The sequence below is a fragment of the Microtus pennsylvanicus genome, chromosome 1, assembly GCF_037038515.1.
Source record: "Microtus pennsylvanicus isolate mMicPen1 chromosome 1, mMicPen1.hap1, whole genome shotgun sequence".
Classification (NCBI taxonomy): domain Eukaryota; kingdom Metazoa; phylum Chordata; class Mammalia; order Rodentia; family Cricetidae; genus Microtus; species Microtus pennsylvanicus.
The window spans coordinates 101,630,119-101,649,622 of NC_134579.1; the positions used below are offsets into that span (position 1 = coordinate 101,630,119).

The 19,504-nt window shown below is 46.1% G+C and overlaps 1 protein-coding gene across 4 annotated transcripts in view; it reads left to right on the plus strand.

The window, feature by feature from the left end:
* Positions 1-14: 14 nt before the first annotated feature.
* The window catches only part of Styxl1 (serine/threonine/tyrosine interacting like 1), a 29,331-nt gene continuing 9,841 nt past the window's right edge, over positions 15-19,504 (plus strand). For 2 of the 4 annotated variants that reach the window (XM_075957123.1, XM_075957145.1), the window contains exons 1-4: positions 15-199; positions 8,981-9,087; positions 10,344-10,405; positions 13,578-13,761. In XM_075957123.1, the coding sequence (XP_075813238.1) occupies positions 8,985-9,087; positions 10,344-10,405; positions 13,578-13,761 (349 nt within the window). In that variant the 5' untranslated portion in view covers positions 15-199; positions 8,981-8,984. The remainder of the gene's footprint in view (positions 200-8,980; positions 9,088-10,343; positions 10,406-13,577; positions 13,762-19,504) is intronic. The other 2 variants (XM_075957130.1, XM_075957137.1) reach the window with 2 other exon arrangements.

Sequence of the window (19,504 nt, forward strand, 5' to 3'; positions counted from 1 at the left end):
CTCACCCGCTAGGACTGTCGCGTAAATTAGACGGACTCGCGGGGACGCCCCTAGCAACCTGGTGCTTGGAGAACGTCAGGCGCTCTCCCCAGAGCGCGGAGAAGACAGACGCTAGGTTAGAAGCGCCTTGCAGGAGCCGTTTCCCAGGTCGGGCTCCGGACACGTCCTACCGGGGAGCCCGACCAAAGTCGCGCAGCAGGTCAGGCGGCCCCCGAGCCCCTGACCTCAGCCGAGCCCAGCCTCCCTGCCTCCGGAGCGAGGCTGGAGGGGGTTCTGGGAGCCGAGGAAAGTCCCGGGGCGGGGTGGGCAGCATTTTCCCACTCCACCGAGTCAGTGCCGTCATTCCCACAAGTTGCAGGGAACCTTGCTGACTTTCCAGGCTTCGCACACACCCTGCTGGCATTAGCAAGTTCTAGCACTGATTTAGCGACAGATGATGTCTAGGACCACCATCCTATGGTGTGGAGGAGGAAACGTTTGGAGACTGTAACTCGGGCTTTGGCCCGGTCTCTACCCCCTCGAACCCGCCAGTAGTGCGGGCGAGGGCAAACATTTTAAAGTTTACCGGGCAGTGGTGGCGCATGCCTTTAATCCCAGCACTCGGGAGGCAGAGGCAAGAGAATTTCTGAATTCGAGGCCAGCATGGACTGCATGGTGAGTTCCAGGACAGCCAGGGCTCCACAGGGAAATTGTCTCTACCCCCCCCTTTTTGGCGTAAAACAATATATCAGGGCTATAAGAGAGATGACTAAGTGGTTAAGAGCATTTGCTGCTCTTGCAGAGTCATGAAAAATTACCAGGTGTCTCATAACCTCCTTAACTCTAGCTCCAGGGATAGCCATCACCTCTGGCCTCTGTCGGTACCTACATTCACCTGCACATACCCACAGAGACAAAAATAAACGGAATTAAGATGGTAAAAATGTAAAATTAAGGGTCAGTAGACAACACCTGAAGAATGACAGCTGAGGTTCATGCACACGCACACAGGGCACACATGTAAAAAGATGTTCCAGATCATTACCAGGTGTGAAGGTTCAGGTCTGTAATCCTAGTACTCAGGAGGTTGCAGGAGGAGGATTGTTGTGAGTTTGAGACCAGCCTAAAACACTGTTCAAAAAATTCAAAACAACAACGCAAAAAAAAGTCCAGGATCTGGGAGTAGGAAAGGGACTGGATGGGAGGGCATGGGGTTGGGTTTGATAAAAACACTTTATACATATGTGAAATTCTCAAACAATATAAGTTCGGTGTTCTAGCTCCGCTTGAGCAGGTTTATAATCCCACCTTCTTGGAGGCTGAACCAGGATAGTAGCAAGTTCAAGGCCTGCCAGGGTCAAGTAGGGAGACCTTGTCTCAAAATAAGAAATAAAAGGAGGACCAGAGTACAGCTCAGTGGTAGAGTACTTTCCTGCTAGTCTATTTTCAGTCACGTCGGCGTGCGCACACACACACACACACCAGTTCAGTTTGAGGGGCAGACAGTCGTGCCATAGCCTGCTGCCTCAGTGGACAACTATAACATCTACATCAGTGACAGTCTGCCTGGGGACAGTGACAGAAAGCCAGAGTTGGGGTAACAAACGACATGAGAGCTTAAGAACATACCAACACTTAAAAGCTCACAATGACCGTCTTGCCCTCCCTTCCCTGGTCTCCACCTCTTTGCTGGATTGGTAAGGTATACTACTGGCCCAGTCTTGGAGCTGGGGATGCCGTCTCTGGTTCTTTACTGCTTTCAGGGATGACTTGAGTGACATCAGGGCAACAGTTGGAGAAGTGACCCAGTGCTATGGGAACCTGGGGAAAAAGGTTTGGAGTGGAGGTCATGTTAATGAACCTTCTGAGCCACCTAAGCTGAGACCTGCCAGGAGAATGGGTCGATTTTAATGGAACCCCTGGAGGAGGGAGGCGTCTCTTCCAGAAACTTGCCCGGAATTAGTGGGCTGGTGACATGACTCAGTGGGCAAAGAAGCTTGCTTGCCAAGCCACACAACCTGAGTTCAAACCAGGACCCACACAGTGGAACCAGAGAACCAGCGTGCTGTTGATTCTTCAGCAGTGGGAAGTATGTAGGCCAGGGAACAGAGGAGGCAGAAAAATGTAGTCCTGTATTCAGAGACACATTCTTTCTGTTGGGGTGGAGATGTTTGGGTAAGCACTGACCTTGATCTTGTCTCAGTGCGCGCGCTCTGGAAATTCTTTAAGTTTCTGACCTCAGCTAGGGGTCAAGAGCTATGTATTATTATTATTAAAAATAGTAGTAGTAGCCGGGCGATGGTGGCGCACGCCTTTAATCCCAGCACTCGGGAGGCAGAGGCAGGCGGATCTCTGTGAGTTCGAGACCAGCCTGGTCTACAAGAGCTAGTTCCAGGACAGGCTCCAAAGCCACAGAGAAACCCTGTCTCGAAAAACCAAAAAAAAAAAAAAAAAATAGTAGTAGTAGTAGTATTTACTTTTGTTTTTCAAGACAGGATTTCTCTGTGTGTAATCCTGACTGTCCTAAAACTCACTTTGTAGACCAGGCTGGCCTTGAACGCAAAGATCCACCTGCCTCTACATCCCAAATATGCCACCACTGCCTGGTTTTTTCTTTCTTTCTTTCTTGGTTTATTGAGACTAGTTTTTCTCTGTAGCTTTGGACCCTGTCCTGGAATTCACTCTGTAGACCAGGATGGCCTTGAACTCACAGAGATCCACCTGCCTCTGCCTCCTGAGTGCTGGGATTAAAGGTGTGCGCCACCGCCACCTGACTGGATATTATTTTTTTTTCTTTTTTTTCTTTTTTTTTTTTTTTTGGTTTTTCGAGACAGGGTTTCTCTGTGGTTTTGGAGCCTGTCCTGGAACTAGCTCTTGTAGACCAGGCTGGTCTCGAACTCACAGAGATCCACCTGCCTCTGCCTCCCGAGTGCTGGGATTAAAGGCGTGCGCCACCACCGCCCGGCCTGGATATTATTTTTAAGGCAGGTTTTCATGTACCCCAGGCTGTCTTTAGACTTTTTGTGTAGTCAAGGATGGGCCTTGAACTCCTGATCTTCCTGCCTCTAACTCTAGAGTGTTGGGATTACAGGCTTGCACGGCTATACCCAGTTTATGCAGTGCTGGTTATGGAATCTAGGGCCTTGAGAACGATAGGCAAACACTGTACCCACAGAGTTCATCTCTTTTTCTGTTTGTCTGACTTGAGACCAGTCTGAGAGTGGGCCTCGTTGAGTTCTGTTAGAGCCGAGGGAGTTAGAGGAGGCTGGAAACATCAGATGATTCAGGGCGCCTGAAAACCAGTCCAGCAACTTGGATCTTCTTCCTTAGGATGTGTCCAGCAAGATTTTTGAGACATCACAAGCATGTTAGGAGGAAACAGGCTTGATTTAAATGCACAGGATCCCAGGGCCTGAGGGTAGCAGGGAATGGAATGGCTGGTAGACTACACAATGAGATGACCAAGATGTGAAGGACGGGGGTCGTCAGAGAAGTGCAGAGCAGGTTACAAAGGGTAGAGGGTGAGATTTGTGGTTAACCAGGTCTACAGCAGGAATGAGAGGGATGTGGAGTGGTCTGGGGGTGTGCATTGGTTGGTAGAGAACTTGCCTAGTGTGCAATAAGTCTGGGGTTGCATCCTTGGCACCTCATAAAGCAGACGTGTGCATGGTGGTGCCAGCCTCTATTCCTAGTAGGAAGCCGCTAGTTTGTTTCCCGGCCACACAGACTCCCAAAATAATCACACAGAAACTATGTTATTTAAATTACTGCTTAAAAATTAGCTTTAGCTTCTTATTGACTAGCTCTTACATCTTAATTTAATCCATTTCTATTAATCTGTGTATCACATGGCTGTGACTTACCGGCAAGGTTCTGTCTGGCATCTGTCTTTGTCAGGGCTACATGGCTTCTCTCGACTCTGCCTTCTTTCTCCCAGCATTCAGTTTAATTTTCCCAGCCTAACTCTACTCTACCCTATCACAGGCCAAGACAGCTTATTTGTTCATTAACCAATAAAAGCAACACATACACAGAAGGACTTCCCACATCACCCAACAATTAAGAGGCACAGGCAGGAGGAGAGGAAGATGGGGAATTCATCCTTAACTCCATAAGAGAGTTTGAGGTTAGCCTGGGCTACATGAGAACCTGTCTCAAAACTAAAATAAAAAGAGATGTGGGTGTGCTAAAAGATAGCTCAGTGGTTAAGAGTTTGTACTGCTCTTGCAGAGGACCTGATTCAGTTCTCAGCATCCACTCAATTGCCTATAACTCTAGTTCTAGGGGATCCATCACCTTCTCTTGACCCCCTTTAGCATCTGTATTTACTTGTATTACTTGCACATAAGCACACACACATATACACGTACACATGCATGCACAAAGACATAAATAAAAACAAAACTAAATCCTTTCAGTCAATCAGCAAAATACTCTACAGGCTTGCCCACAGACCAATCTGATGGGGACATTTTTTTCAGTTAAAGTTCCTTCTTCCAAAATGACCCTTGCTTGTCTCAAGCTGAGATAAAACTAGCCAGCACAACCACATAAACAGAGGATGGTTGTGCATGCAAGATTGTAGTCCCAGCACTCAAGAGGCCAGAGATGGCTTCAGAAGCATCAAGTTCAAGACCATCCTCTGCCTGCAGGCTCCTCCCCTCTGTATCCTGACTACACTTCTTGTCTAGGGAGGAGTGACTTTACTACCTCCTATCTTCTCTATCCACTCTATCTGAAATGATTTAATAGTTGGGAAAAAAATTCTGTCTACCTCTCTCAAAACCAAGTTATTGTTCTGATTTTGCATCCATCTGTGGCTCCATGGCAGGCTCTGTGCTCAGTGCTTTGCCCCTCAGCGTAATTCACGTTGAGTGAGCTGAGCTACCGCAAGTCATCCCAGCACTCAGGAAGCTAAGGCAGGGGGATCTTGAGTTCTAGACTCTGCTTTTAAAAAGCATAACAAAGGAGAAGGCAACTGTGAAGTCAACTCGGATCTTTACCAAAAAAAAAAAAAAGTTACATTTTTATTTATGTTGTGTACTTGCGTGGGGCAGGGGGCATCAGAATATCATGGTTCATGTGTGGAAGTCGGGGTGGTCCAGGAATGTGAGAATGTCTTTTTCTGAGAAATATGTTTAAAATTTGCCTTTATAAATCACACTTGTACCCAGCCTGTACCCAAGTTAGTAGTGTACTTGGAGATCATTTATACCTACTCCTTCTGCCTACACCCTGTGTACTCAACCTGATCAGAACCAAATGACCCCTGAGAAAACGTTGTAATCCGTCTCACTCTGCTTTGGACTTGCAATGCCTTTCACTCCTACAAGCTCAACTGAAGGCACAGCCTCAGTTGGACCATGTTTCCTGTTTCTCCTCCGTGACTCTCTCATGGCCCTGACTCCAAACAGTGTCTGTGTGGATGAGATGTGATGAGCAGGTCATGGCCATGCCCTAGAAGCAGCGAGACATTGAAAGCAGTGTCCTCTCACCCCACGTACGTAGGAACATGCGGACATAGCAGCGTAATCATCTCTGGCTGTGCCTTTGTGTGCTTTTCTGGGTCAGCAAGGCCAGAAGAAAGTTTTCTCTCTTAGGAGCCTCTGTTAAAGAGGCTCCTTCCTTTTTGTTACCATATCTGTTGTGTTGTTAATTATAGAAAGAGGGCTCCTTTATTCTGGACCACTCTCGTAGACTTAGATCTGAACAGGAGAGGCCAGCACTTCTGAATAGCAAAGGCTAGCAGAAGCTGTCTTTCTCTCCTTATGCAGGTTGTTTCCCCTTCCACTGTGTGAATCCCGGGAATCAAACTCAGGTCATCAGGGTTGGTGGCAGGCACCTTTGCCCCGTGAGCCATCTCACCATTCTTTAAGTCGTTGCAGCATTTGGATTGTCCCTGGTTACCAGGTGTATCACAGCAGTCTAACATCCTGTTCACTGAGCTAATAAACTCTGAAGTTAATTCAATATTAAGGCTCCATCACCAGGCCCCTTGGGTTTCCTGTTTTCTATACATGCCTGCATTTGGGAACTATAGTATCTGGCTTTGCTACTTCTTTATCTCTCTTCCTCAATTCCCTTCCTCACTCCAGGTGAATGGTGACTTCTGACCTCCCATTGCTGGTAGAGTGGGGTTAAAAGTAGAGATGGGGCGGGAAAGTTCCCATGCTGAGTTTGGGCTGACTCATTTTCTCACACAGTGCTTTTGTGAATCTTTCTTGTCTGCAGTTTTCCCCTGGCTGAGCATGGTCATATATCAGTCTTCCTGTCTTCAAAGCCATGGCCCATGGTTTCTCAAATCTTCCACCAGTGATGATTAGTCCTTTCCTTTTTAGGTAGTAAACCTGTGTGTGTGTGTGTGTGCGTGCGTGCATGCGCACACACATAATATACAAGCATGTAAAGGCCAGAGAGCAGCCTTAGTTGTCATTCTCAGATAATGTTCACTTTTGTATCTTAAGACAAGGTTTTACTATGTAGCCCGGGAAGGCCTGGATCTCAATATGTAAATCAGGAAGCTCTGCCTCCTAAAGGTTCCAAAACAGAACTACTAGCTGGGGACCAGGTATTCAAGCATGTAGGCCTTTGGAGGCCATGTCACACCAAAGCATGATAACAAAGACAGGGAAAAACAGAAAGCAAGAAGCCCCACTGACAGCAATTAAATTAGCCCCTGATGATGTTTTGGGCTCAGATGGTAGCGCTAGAGATGGATAGAGCTGACCAGCTTGGACTCCATTAGGAGGTGAAGTTTATAGATAATATGGGAGGGAGTAGGAGGGCTGCAGTGATTGGGCAGGGAATGGTGTTGTTTATGACTAAAAAAATAACCAGGTGTTAGAGGTGTGGCATATATGTGTATAAGTTTTGGCGTGACAGTTTGGGTGGGGTTAGAGAGACAGCTCAGTTGATAAAATACTTGCCATCCAAGTCTACAGACCTGAGTTCAATTTCTAACACTCATATCACTCATATAAAAAACCAGATGATACGTGTACACATGCACATACACACGCACGCATGCATACATACACACACACACACACACGTAGACGTAAGTTTCCATCCCACCTGATCCTGCAGCCATCCAATCCCAAAGAAACATACAGAGGCTTATATTAATTGCAAATTGTTTGGCCTATTAGCTCAGGCTTTTATTAACTAGTTCTTACAACTTAAATTAACCCATAATTCTTGTCTATGGTTAGCCACACAGCTTGGTACCTTTTCTCAGTAACACATTCTCACCTTGGTTCCTCTGTGTCTGGCTGGTGACTGCATCTCTGTCTTTTCTCTTTCCAGAATTCTCCTAGTCTGTTCACCCCGCCTATACTTCTGCCTGGCTACTGACCAATCAGCATTTTATTAAACCAATACAAGTGACAAATCTTTACAGTGCACACAAGCATTATCCCTCAGCACTTCCCCTTTTTTCTTTTCAAAACAGAAACTCTGAATCTAATCTCCTTTGTTTAGCTTTTTTCCTCATCATTATCCATAACAACTTGTAACCAACACCCTAAACAAATCAAACATTCATAATCCAGTTTTGGGAACATGGGTGTAGTTTTCTAGGCTATTTCCTGCTGATTGGGGGCTCTGAGAATCTTATGGAAACCCAAAGAAAATTTAGGATTATGGTCAAGTCCTGACTGGAGTATTCTGTGGGTATTCTCAAGCAAGCAGTCTTGCCGCATTTCTTGATGCAGAACTCAGAAAAAACTGCAACAGAGGTGCTCTGAAACCTTGGATTATCTGGGCTATCTGTTCCCATTGGAGAATTTTCAGGGGGTCTTCATCGATCAAACCTTGTTTTTCTTAATTAAAAACGAATCCACAGCCTCTCATTTTCTGTGGAAACAAAAGCAAAACCTTTTCTCCAAAGTAACATATCCTTTGATTTAAATTTTGAAGTCAAGGCATTTTCAAAATATAGAGGTTGGATTAATCCAGCAGTAATTCATAATCAAATGTCTTTTAGTAGCTGTTGCTCCTTCCTCAGCAATCAAACAGTTCAAAGATAACAACATACAGTATCCATATTCTCTGTGTATTTTTCATCTTTATGTGGCGTTTCTTACTCTATTTTTTTTTTTTTTTTTTTTTTTGGTTTTTCGAGACAGGGTTTCTCTGTGGTTTTGGAGCCTGTCCTGGAACTAGCTCTTGTAGACCAGGCTGGTCTCGAACTCACAGAGATCCGCCTGCCTCTGCCTCCCAAGTGCTGGGATTAAAGGCGTGCGCCACCACCGCCCGGCCTTACTCTATTTTTTTTAAAGAACTTTCTCTATCCTTTTTCTTTTCCAAGCCTACAAATATTTTTAAACATACTGTAAACCATTGAGAGTTTTTTTTGTCTGAATCTGCCTTTACTGTAATTTTTTTCTGACCACATGAGTCTTTAATCTGCTAAGTGGCATAGCTAGGATTAAAGCGGAGGCTTTGGCAGCTGGCTCAGCCCATTCCTTGACTTCCTGAGAGTCTAGCTTCATGGTGGAAGATGTGGCGGGAGCCACTTTTATTGCCATAACTCTGAGTAGTTTCTAGGTCCATACCATCACCAAGAAGCATGCTGCTGGCTGCTCATAAACACAATTTAAGTGTTTGGTGACAGGGCTTGCCTCTTAAAAGAGCCACTATGCAGGTTTTGAGAGCTACTGACATATCTCGGACAGGGCATTTGTCTAACACTCAGGGGCCCTAGGCTTAATTCCTAATACATGCATACACACACACATACAAACATAGAGAGAGAATCAAATAGTAACTTTATCATATTTGGTATTTTATGGCTGCATAAATCATAATAACATTTGCATATTTATATAATATATACATATTCACATGTTGTTATTTATACATGTTTGCCAAGCACTTTGTCAACTGAGCTACAGTTCTAGCCCCTTACTTCTAATGTTTGAAGTGGTTAATTCAGTTTCTCATTTTCTGGTCATTTGTCTAAGAAAGATGTGTTAACTTGTGCACGGTTGATTCTTCCCAGTAGGATGGCTAAGTTGCTCTTCTGTGAGCCAACAGAACTCTATAACATCTTGAATCAGGTCTCAAAGCTGTCCAGACTAGCTGAGCCCAACTACCTCTGCTTACTGGGTAAGTGGAAAAACAGCAGCACACCAACCCAAACACACATACCAGCATCAACGTACAGACACACAACACATACACCAAAACTCTCCAAAACAAACACCCGCACACATAGCCAATTAACCACACACAGTTAACCAATGGGTATGTTGAGAACAGTTGGCTGCAAACCTTCCTTTTGAAGGTTAGCAAAGTTTCTGGAGCGGGAGATGAATGGCATTAGAAAGTTATTTTATTGTTTGGTTCAAAATACTGCCTGTGATTAGGCTCAGTAGATAAAATACGTGCCATGCAATCATGAACACCAGAGTTTGATCTCCAGCACCATGTAGAAATCAGTTGGTTTGGCAGCCTGCCTGTAATCCTAGAACTCAGGAGAGAAGATGGGATACACTGGGCAAGCTGGCTAACTAGACTCGGTGAAAACTGGGTTCAGTGAGAGACCCAGTCTGAGAAAATAGAGTGGGGAGCAATTGAGGGAGACACACGAGTATTTGCACACACATGTACATGTACCCTCATACACTCTTATGCACATGCTTGTATACACACGCCACACACATGCACATACAAACAAAGGAAAGCAATGCTGCTATTGAATGTTTTGCTACTTGAAAGATAATTCAAGATTAGATCAAGGACAACTCCTCACAGCTGGTGGTCCCAGCACTAAGACTTTTCAGGCTCCCTGGGTTACATGGTGAGACTCTGTCTCAAAGAAATGAAGAGGTCAGCTGGATGGTGGGGCATGCTTTTAATCCCAGCACTTGAGAGGCAGAGGCAGGTGGATCTCTGTGACTGGGAGGCAAGCCTGGTCTACAGACTGAGTTCCAGGACAGCCAGGGCTAAACAGAGAAACAACCCTGTCTCGGAAACCAAAGGGGTGAAAAAGATAGAAAGAAAAAGAAAAAAGAAAGGAAGATGTGGAGGTGGTGGAGTTAAAGGGATTTTTTTCTGTTTTAAGACAAAGTCTAGGGACTAGAGAGATGGCTCCGTGGGTTAAGGAACCCACATGGGAGAAAGATAACTGACTCCACAGGTATCCTCTGATCCCCACTGTGTGTGGCATGTGTGCACCCTCCACATGCACACATAAATGTAGAAAGTATTCATTTGAAGACGAGAGTCTTACTGTGAAGCCCTCCTGCTTCCATGGCCCACTCCACACACTAGGTGTGGAGATCACAGCTGTGTTTGGAGTGGACAATTACTCTCCTACCCACCAGTGTTCCCATTCTGAGTTCAACACTTTTCTTTCTCAGATGTTCGATCCAAAAGACAGTATGACGAGAGCCACGTGATCACTGCCCGCAGAGTAAAGAAGGTATCGGCTGTCAGAGGCAGGCAGCCTGGGGACCTTGCAGGAGGAGAGGGAGGCTTTGTCCTGGGTCCACAGGGGGCATTAGCTGTGAGAGACAGGTTGTCAGGGATGGCACATGTCCCATGGATCCCTCCCACATCCCCCGAGTTCATTCTGGTAGACACTCGCTGTTCCTGCCATTGTTAAGTAGGCATCATGGCCTACAGGCAGGGCGTCTGGGAACTGAGGTCCTTACAGCCTGTGTACGTACAACTCGGCTGTGAGCTTGGTGCTGGGTCTACTTTGTCTAGTCTCGGGCATCTGGTAGGTAGTCAGTACAGATTGTTGGCACATGCAGACCAGTGACCAGAGAGAGGCCTTCCCTCTGCCTCTCTCAGACACTTCCCAATCTTTGTTTACCATTTTTGTTTGTTTGTATGTTATGTGATCATGTGTGTGTATATGTATTATGTGATTGTGCAAGTGTATTATGTAATTGTGTATGTGTATTATATGATAATGTGTATATTATGTGATCATATGATTGTGTGTGTGTCTGTGTTCATGTGCCTAAGTATATATGTGTGTGATATATGTATGGTGTATGTGTAGTGTGTGTCTGTATATGTGTGTGTCTCTGTGTATATTATGTGATTGTGTGAGTGTATGTATTATGTGATCATGTATATATGTGTGTGTGTGTGTGTGTGTGTGTGGAATGGTGTATGTGTGATGTGTGTGTAATGTGTTTATGTATTATGGTTGTAAGGGTGTACTATGTAATCATGCATGTGTATTGCATGATTGTGTGTATATTATGCTTTTTTGTTTGTTTTTCAAGACAGGGTTTCTCTGTATAATGGCCCTGGCTGTCCTGGAACTTGCTCTGTAGACCAGACTGGCCTTGAACTCTGTGATTGTCCTGCCTCTGCCTTCCAAGTGCTGGAATTAAAGGCATGCGCCACCACTGCTGGGCATGTGTATATCATGTGGTCATGTGATTGTGTGTGTTTAGGTAAGCCAAAGGATGGTAGTTGTCTTCTTCTATCACTTTTCATCTCATGTTTCTTAAGATTTTTATTGCATTATTATTTTTTGAAGTGTGTGTGTGTGTGTGTGTGTGTGTGTGTGTGTGTGTACATGTGTGTACATGAGTGCAGATGCCTGCAGAGTTCAGAAGAGGACATTGGATCCATTGAATCCCCTACAGCTTGAGTTACAGGCAGATATAAGCCACCCAAGGTAGGTGCTGGGAATCAAACTCAAGGTTTCTTCAGGTGTAGCTAGTGCTCTTAACTCTCTCTAGCCCCCTTTATTACACACCCTCCCCCCCCCCGTGTGTGTGTGTGTATCCGTCCCCAGGCTCTGACCCCTGCCTCTCTCTGTGGGGCATGGGTATGTATTGTATCTGGGCATGGCCAGGCCATGCCACATTTGTGGAGATCAGAACATAACCTCTACATGTGGGTCCAAGGAATTGAACTTACATCCTCAGGCTTGTCGGCAAGCACCTTTCCCTGCTGAGCCCTCTCACTGGCCCTTATTTTTATTTATTTATTTATTTGTTTGTTTGTTTTTCAAGACACGGTTTCTCAGTACTGGAATTTGCTCTGTAGACCAGGCTGGCCTTGAATTCACAGAGACCCACCTGCCTCCTGGGATTAAAGGCATGTGCCACCATCACCTGACCCTTATTTTTATTTATTATTAGCCAGAGTCTTGGCCTAGGTGTCCTTGATCTCATGAGCCTCCTGCCTCAGCTTCCCAATGCTGGGATGTCATGTGTTGACCCCCACCAAGCCACAGGCATCTTCCTGAATGTTCTCTTGAGCTTCTAGACCAATGAGATTTCTCCCCTTTGAGTTGCAGAGATCCTTGTTGGTCTGGACTTCTGTGACCCTTAACTTCCTGCCTTGACACTATTCTATAAAGTAGAATACATGGACACTTGTCATAGCCTCCTGCCCTCTCCAGGTAACCTTACTCCCTCCCCATATGAACTCTCCCCTCTCCAGGTGACCTCACACCTTCCCAGGTAAGCTCTTCCCTTCCCAGGTGACCTTACCCCTCCAGGTGAGCTTGTCCCTTCCTAGTTGACCTCACCCCCTCCCCAGGTGACCTCACCCCTTCCCCTGATGTTTGTCTTCTCCTCAGATGAGCTCATCACCTCAGTACACAACACTTTTCTTAGTTACTTTTCTCATCTTTGCTGTGACAAAACCCTTGAGGGAAGCGATTACAGGAAGTAAGGGTGTGGGTATTTGAGCTTGCAGTTGAGGGATATGGTCCTGTCTTAGTGGGGGAGGCATGATGGTAGGCATGTAAGCCAACAGGTCACATTTTGTTCATAATCAGGAAACAGAGAGTGGACCAGAAATGAGGCTGGATTATAAAAATTTCAAATTTAGCCCTGTGGTGGTGGTGCACGCCTTTAATCCCAGCACTTGGGAGGCAGAGGCAGGTGGAGTTCTGTGAGTTTGAGGCCAGCCTGTTCAAAACACTGTCTCGAACCACCATACCCCCATGAAAAAAATAAAGAGAGAGAGAGAAAGTGAGCACCAGCATTTTCTCTGCTTCCTGACTATGGACACAGTGTGACCAGCCGCCTCACACTCCAGTAGCCACACCTCATCCCTACAATTAACTGTACCCACAAACTATGAGCCAAAATGAACCTCTTCCTGTAAACTGCTCTCGTCAGACATTCTGTCACAGCGGTGGGGACAGTCAGAAATATGATTAGAGACTAAACAGAAGACCCAAGTCCCTGCCATCCCATATCCTGCATTTGATCTCATGGTACTCTTGGTGACATTCACTTGCTCGGGACTTCTGCTTCAAGACTCAAGTTGTCTTATCATCTTCATGAATGATTTTGGTTTTGGATCTACTGCCGACATCTCTCGTTCATCAGCCACAGTGCCTCTGAGGAGCTGTGTGTTCAATAATGAACCAACCATTCTCCAGCCAGGCCATCTCCTGTCTAGTCCCCTGCTGCTGTCCTTAGTGGAGGGTAGGGGAGACCCCTCTGGGGTTCCAAAGATTCTTCCATCTATTAATGGTATTTCTGGCTCAGGAGTCAGCAAAGGAAGGAGGACAGGACTCCCCCAACAGCCGCCTCAAGCTCCTCTGGATGTTGTGCAGGGACAGTATACCCAGCTGAGCTCCCAGCAACAAGTCTGTGTTGTTTCCTCAGAAAGACGACCAGTACCTTATTCCGGAGTCCGTGGATCTGGAGTGCGTGAGATACTGCATCGTGTATGACAGCAACACCAGTTCCCTGGAACTGCAGATCCGGCAGCAATATGAAGAGGAAGACGAGAATGAAGACGAGAATGAAGACGAGAAAAGAGAGGGCAATGATGACAATGAGAACACTGGTAATGACACCCCAAGAGAGCTCTTCTTCTTAGTGTTTTGGTCGTTTTGGTGTTGTTTGAGAAAGGGTCTCTCTTATGTATCCCAGACTGTCCTGGAGCTCTGTAGACCAGGCTGGCCTCAAACTCACAGAGATCCGCTTGCCTCTTCCTTCTTAGTGCTGGGATCACAGACATGTGCAGTCATGCCTGGATCATGCAGTGCTGGGAATGGAGCCCAGAGTTTCAAGCATGCTAGACAAGCACTTTACCAAGGGAGCCACACCCCCAGCCTTCCCTTGCAGCCATAGGAAGGACAGTGGACAGTGACTATATTCCTCATTTTTGTGTGGCTGTGACCACATTCCCGAGGGAAACAGAGGAGGAAGAATGAATGATTTCAGTTTTATTTCCATGTGTGTGCACAGGTCTGTGGAGACCAGAGGTCAACCTCAAGTGTCAGTTGTCAACTGCCATCCTCCTTGTTTTCAAGCCTGTCTTTGCCGGCCTGGAGAGTGCTAAGAAGGCTAGGTGGTTAGCCAGTGTGACTCGGGTCTACCTGTCCCTGCCTTCCTGGTGCTGGGATCGCAAAAGTGTGCCACTATGCCTGGCTTTATCACACAGGCTCTGGGGGTTGAACTCAGGTCCTCAGTTTGTACGGCTAACACTTTACCAACTAAGCCATCTCCTGCATACATGCGTACCTCCACACATGCAAAAACATGCACACACACGTGCATATCACACACACAGGAAAGATAGAAGAAGAGAAAGAGGAGGAGGATGAAGAACAGGAGGAAGAGGACGAAAGAGGTGAAGTTACCCATATGCCTGGCAAGTGAGCTCAGTATCACTGTGCAACAAAGGATCCAAAAGTCAGTGGCCCTAAAGGACAATATGCTAATTATCATAGCCTTGGGCCCAGAATTCAGGGGCCATTCAGCAGGAGACCCAGTGTTTCTCCAGAGGTTATAATCCAAGTGTCAGCCGGGGCCAGGTGTGGTAGCACATGTGTGTAATTCCAGTATTGGGGAGACTGAAGCAGGAGGATTGCTCTGAGTTTCAGGATAGCCTGGGCTGCAGAGTGAGACCATGTTTCAAATGGAAACAAAACAAAACAAAACACACACACACACACACAAACAAAAAACTGGTCTGGAACTGTAGCTTAGGTAGCAGAGTACTCACCTAGCATGCATGGAGTCCTTGGTCCACATGTACTGGCTGTGATGGTGCACACTTGGATGTGGAGGCAGGATGAACAGAAGCTCAAGGCTGATAGCAGCTACTAGCAAGTTCAGGGTCAGGCTGGGGTATATAAAACCCTGTTTCAAAGTAAATAGTGGAGGGGTTAGAGAAATGGCTCAGAGGTCTTGGTCAACCTCCTTAGCAATCAAAACAACTTTGAGATACCATCTTACACCTGTCAGGATGGCTAAAATAAAAAACACCAATGATAGCCTTTGCTGGAGAGGTTGTGGAGAAAGGGTTACACTCACCCATTGCTGGTGGGAATGCAAACTTGTGCAACCACTCTGGAAAGCAGTGTGGCGGTTTCTCAGGAAATTCGGGATCAACTTACCCCTGGATCCAGCAATACCACTCTTGGGAATATATCCAAGAGAGGCCCTATCATACAACAAAAGTATATGCTCAACTATGTTCATAGCAGCATTGTTTGTAATAGCCAGAACCTGGAAACAACCTAGATGCCCTTCAACGGAAGAATGGGTGAAGAAAGTATGGAATATATACATATTAGAGTATTACTCAGCAGTAAAATATTTGAAGCTGTTTATCATTTTTTCAACCCCATGTTGATGGGATGAGAAGGCCGTTGACCCTTCTTGCCACTGGGTGGCACTAAGATTCCACCTTTAACAACATTGTCATCGAGACTCTTTTCCAAGTGGTCTTTGACTAGGAAATTTCTTCTTCCATGTGTAGTTCCTTTGGGCTACAGTTTGTAGATATTTGCTAGTTTTGAATCGGTCTCTTGTAGCCCAGCTAACCTCCAGTTCACTAACTATATAGCTGAGGATGATCTTGAACTTCTGAAGTCCCTTTCTCTATCTTCTGAGTGCTAGAATTACAGGTATATGCCACCATGTCATATGCAGTGCTGGGGGTGGACCCAGGGCCTTGGGCATGATAACTAGGCAAACTCTCTACCAACTGAGGTATGCCCCTAGCCCTTTGTTTGTGCATTTTGGGCTGGAGAGATGGCTCAGTGATTTAATAGCATGGACTGCACTTGCAGAGGACTTGAGTTGGAGTCCCAGCATTTATGTAGGGCGACTCGCAACTGCAGCTTCAGGGCATCTGACCCTCTAGTGTGTGAGGGCACCCCAGACACATAATTAAAACTTATTAGAAATCATGTTTTATGTACATATGGTGTGTGTGTGTGTGAAACATGCTATAACGTATGTGGATTCTGCCATGTAAGTCCTAGGGCTCAGACTCAGGTGGTCAGGCGGCTTGTGCCTTTACTCTCTGAGCCATCTCTTTGGCCCCACCTTTTTTGAGATAGGGTCTCACATAGCCCAGGCTGTCCGCGACATCACTGCAGCTTAAACTTCTGACCCAGTGCTGGACTTGCTGGTTTGTGTGACATGCCCAGCTTGTTCATAGTTTCACCCTGGATCACTAAGGACCGGTGCTGGTGAGGTGGCCCAGCAATAAAGGTGCTTGCTACAAAGCCTGACAACTTGAGTTCGATCCCTGGACTCACATGGAAGGAGAGAACCATCTTTCACAAGTTGACCTCTCACCTCCATATACATGCTATGGTAGATGCATGCCTCCCACAAGTAAGTAAATAAGTAAATAAATGAGTGTAATTTTAAAAAAAAAACAATATTTTTACTCTGTAAAGGGGTGGCATTGTGCTATTGAGTTTCCCACTCAGAAAGAGACCACAATCAAATGTAGCATTTCCACTCTAGGCGACTTTCCTCAGTTAAAATATTGGTGCCTTTCAGGTTGGACCTGGTGGCACACACTTATAATCCCAGCATTCAGGAAACAGAATAGGAAGCTCTCTGTGAATTCCAGGCCAACCTGATCTACATAGGGAGTATTTAGGCTAGCCAGGGCTATGTAGTGAGACTCTGTCTCAAAAAAAGAAGAAACAAAACAAAAGGATGCCTTTGTGAGGCAGGGTTTTAGAATGGTACCTTTCAGCCAGGTGTGGCAGTGCACACCTGACGCACTACCACTAACTGCAGGTATGTACCAACATGCCCAGCTGCTATTCTTGATAAAACAGTAAGCATGACAGCTCCTGAAACTGCTTGGTGAAGTAGCTGGGTTCTGTTGCGGTCCCCAGTTATCACTAATGTTGACCCTGTAGTTGTGGACTGTAGGTCTCTAGAGGTGGAGAGGCAGATATCTAGGCTAAAGGTAATAGCCTCATTGTGGCCTGGGACTTCTAGCCCAACTTCCTGAGGCCTCTGACCCACTAGTCTCTTGCTCAAGAGAGATATGCTGGTGCCCTGTAGCCTACTGTATGGACTTGGGGACCTCTAGCCAGGTCCCATGGGGATGGGGGGTGACTTCTGCCTGAACACCTCCCACTATGGTTTACGGACCAACGTTCATCCTCCAGATAGGTCCCTGTTGTTTATGTCCTGATCAGTCCCTTCTGGAAGTGTCCTTGTCTTTGAGAACAGTTCAGTTTATTTAATCAAACTCATTTATTTTTCTTTCCCTAGCTGATTTTCCTTTGTACTTAAGGAGGCCGGAGGATAGCGTTAAGTGTTGATCCTTGGGTGCTCTTCTCCTTCTAAGAAGTTTTGTAAATTATGTTGTTTTTTAGAGTGGGGGTGTCCAGAGCTTGTGTGGGTATCAGCAGGAGTCAGTTCTCTCCTTCTACCATACAGGTCTTGAGATGGAACTCTGGTCATTTAACTTGGTGACAGTCGCCTTTACACACTGAACCATCTTCCTGGCCCCACCTTACCTTTTGAGTCTCTTGTTATGTATAATTCCCCGGTTGAGCTGGGCTGTCCTGCCGTGGAGCTCCGGGGGTCTATCCCTCTGCACTGATGGGATCATTGATGAGATTACCAGCACACACGAGCAAGCCCAGCATTTTTATGTGGATTCTGGGATGGAACTCAGGTTTTCAGGCTTCCGTGATGCTCTCCTGACTGAGCCATCTTCCCAGTCCCAGGAAGTCGGTTTGGAGAACAGAGCCATGGCCTTCTCCTGCTAGTGGACTGACTCTTCAGGGTCTGTAGACCAATTTTCCTGGACCAGGGAGAGTGTCTTGTCTGAGGCAGGATGGTGCAGACACTCTGTGAAAGCTGTGCCAGGTCTCTTTCCATTAGTGACTTTCCTGCTCCTGCTGTGACAGAAAAGCTAGCAGGACCAAGAGAGAGCAGGGATGGGTCGGAGTGGAGTGGAGGAGGCCGTTCAATTCATGATTAACCGGAAAGCAGAGAGCAAGGATGAGCATTTATGCTCTGCCAGTTAACCCACCTCATGTGTGTGGGCACGTAGGGATGGACACACGTGCCGTGATGTGCATGTGGAAGTCAGAGGACAGTGGGCAGGAGTTGGTTCTCTCCTACCCCGTGGCTTTCAGAGGTGTAATTCAGGTCCTCTGGCTTGGCAGCAAACACCTGGACCCTCTGAGCCATCTCACTGGCCCTCCATTTCCTCTTTTCATCTGTCCCAGCACCCAGCCATGAAATGGTGCCACCACACTCACGATAGATCTTCTGTCCTCGGGTAATTCTTCCTGGAAACACCCTCACATTTGCATCCACCGATATGTCTCCGCAGTGTCCAGACAAGTGGATATTGAATATTAACTGTTGTATAGCATAATTACAATTCAGGAAAGAGTTTAAGGTCTAAATTTATATGAAACCATCAAAAGAGGATCAGTGAGATGACCCTGGGACCCACATGGTAGAAGAAGAGAATAGACTCCTGCTACATGACTGATTTCCACATATGACACAGTTACAGTCTCTCTCTGCAGCCAGGCACAGTGACACATGCCTGCAACCCCCACACTCAGGAGGCTGAGTCAGGAGCATAATGAAGATAATGAGTTCCAGGCAGACTGAGCTACATAGACCTCATCTCACAAACAAGACCAAATTACAAGAGGATGTCACTGGGCTGGAGAGATGGCTCAGTGGTTAAGAGCATTGCCTGCTCTTCCAAAGGTCCTGAGTTCAATTCCCAGCGACCACATGGTGGCTCACAGCCATCTGTAAAGAGATCTGGTGCCCTCTTCTGGCCTGTAGACATACACATAGACAGAATATTGTATACCTAATAAATAAATAAATAAATAATAAATAAATAAATAAATAAAGAAGATGTCACTGCACACTCTCTAGGGTGGGCATAATAAAAAAGACAGATAATAACAAATGTTGATGAGCATGTGGAGACACCAGAACTGTTATACACCATTGAACACAGTGTAAAGGGGCCTGGGCACAGTGGTTCATGACTGGCCACAGTTTCAAAGACAAATCTGGGCTATGTAGTGAGTTCTCGGCAGGGCTCTGCTGCAGAGGAGACCCCAACTCAAAAAACAAAATGAAATCAAAGTCAGGAAAACAGTAGAAAGTGCTATGAACAAACCCACAAGCTGAGTTCCATCTCTGGATCCCAAAATAGGGCCAGAAAAAGCCAACTCCTAAGGCTTGGCTTCTCATCTCCATGTGTACATGGTGGCACATGTGCATACCCGCACACACACCATTAAAAAGAAAATAAATCTTATAAAAATAAAAAACTA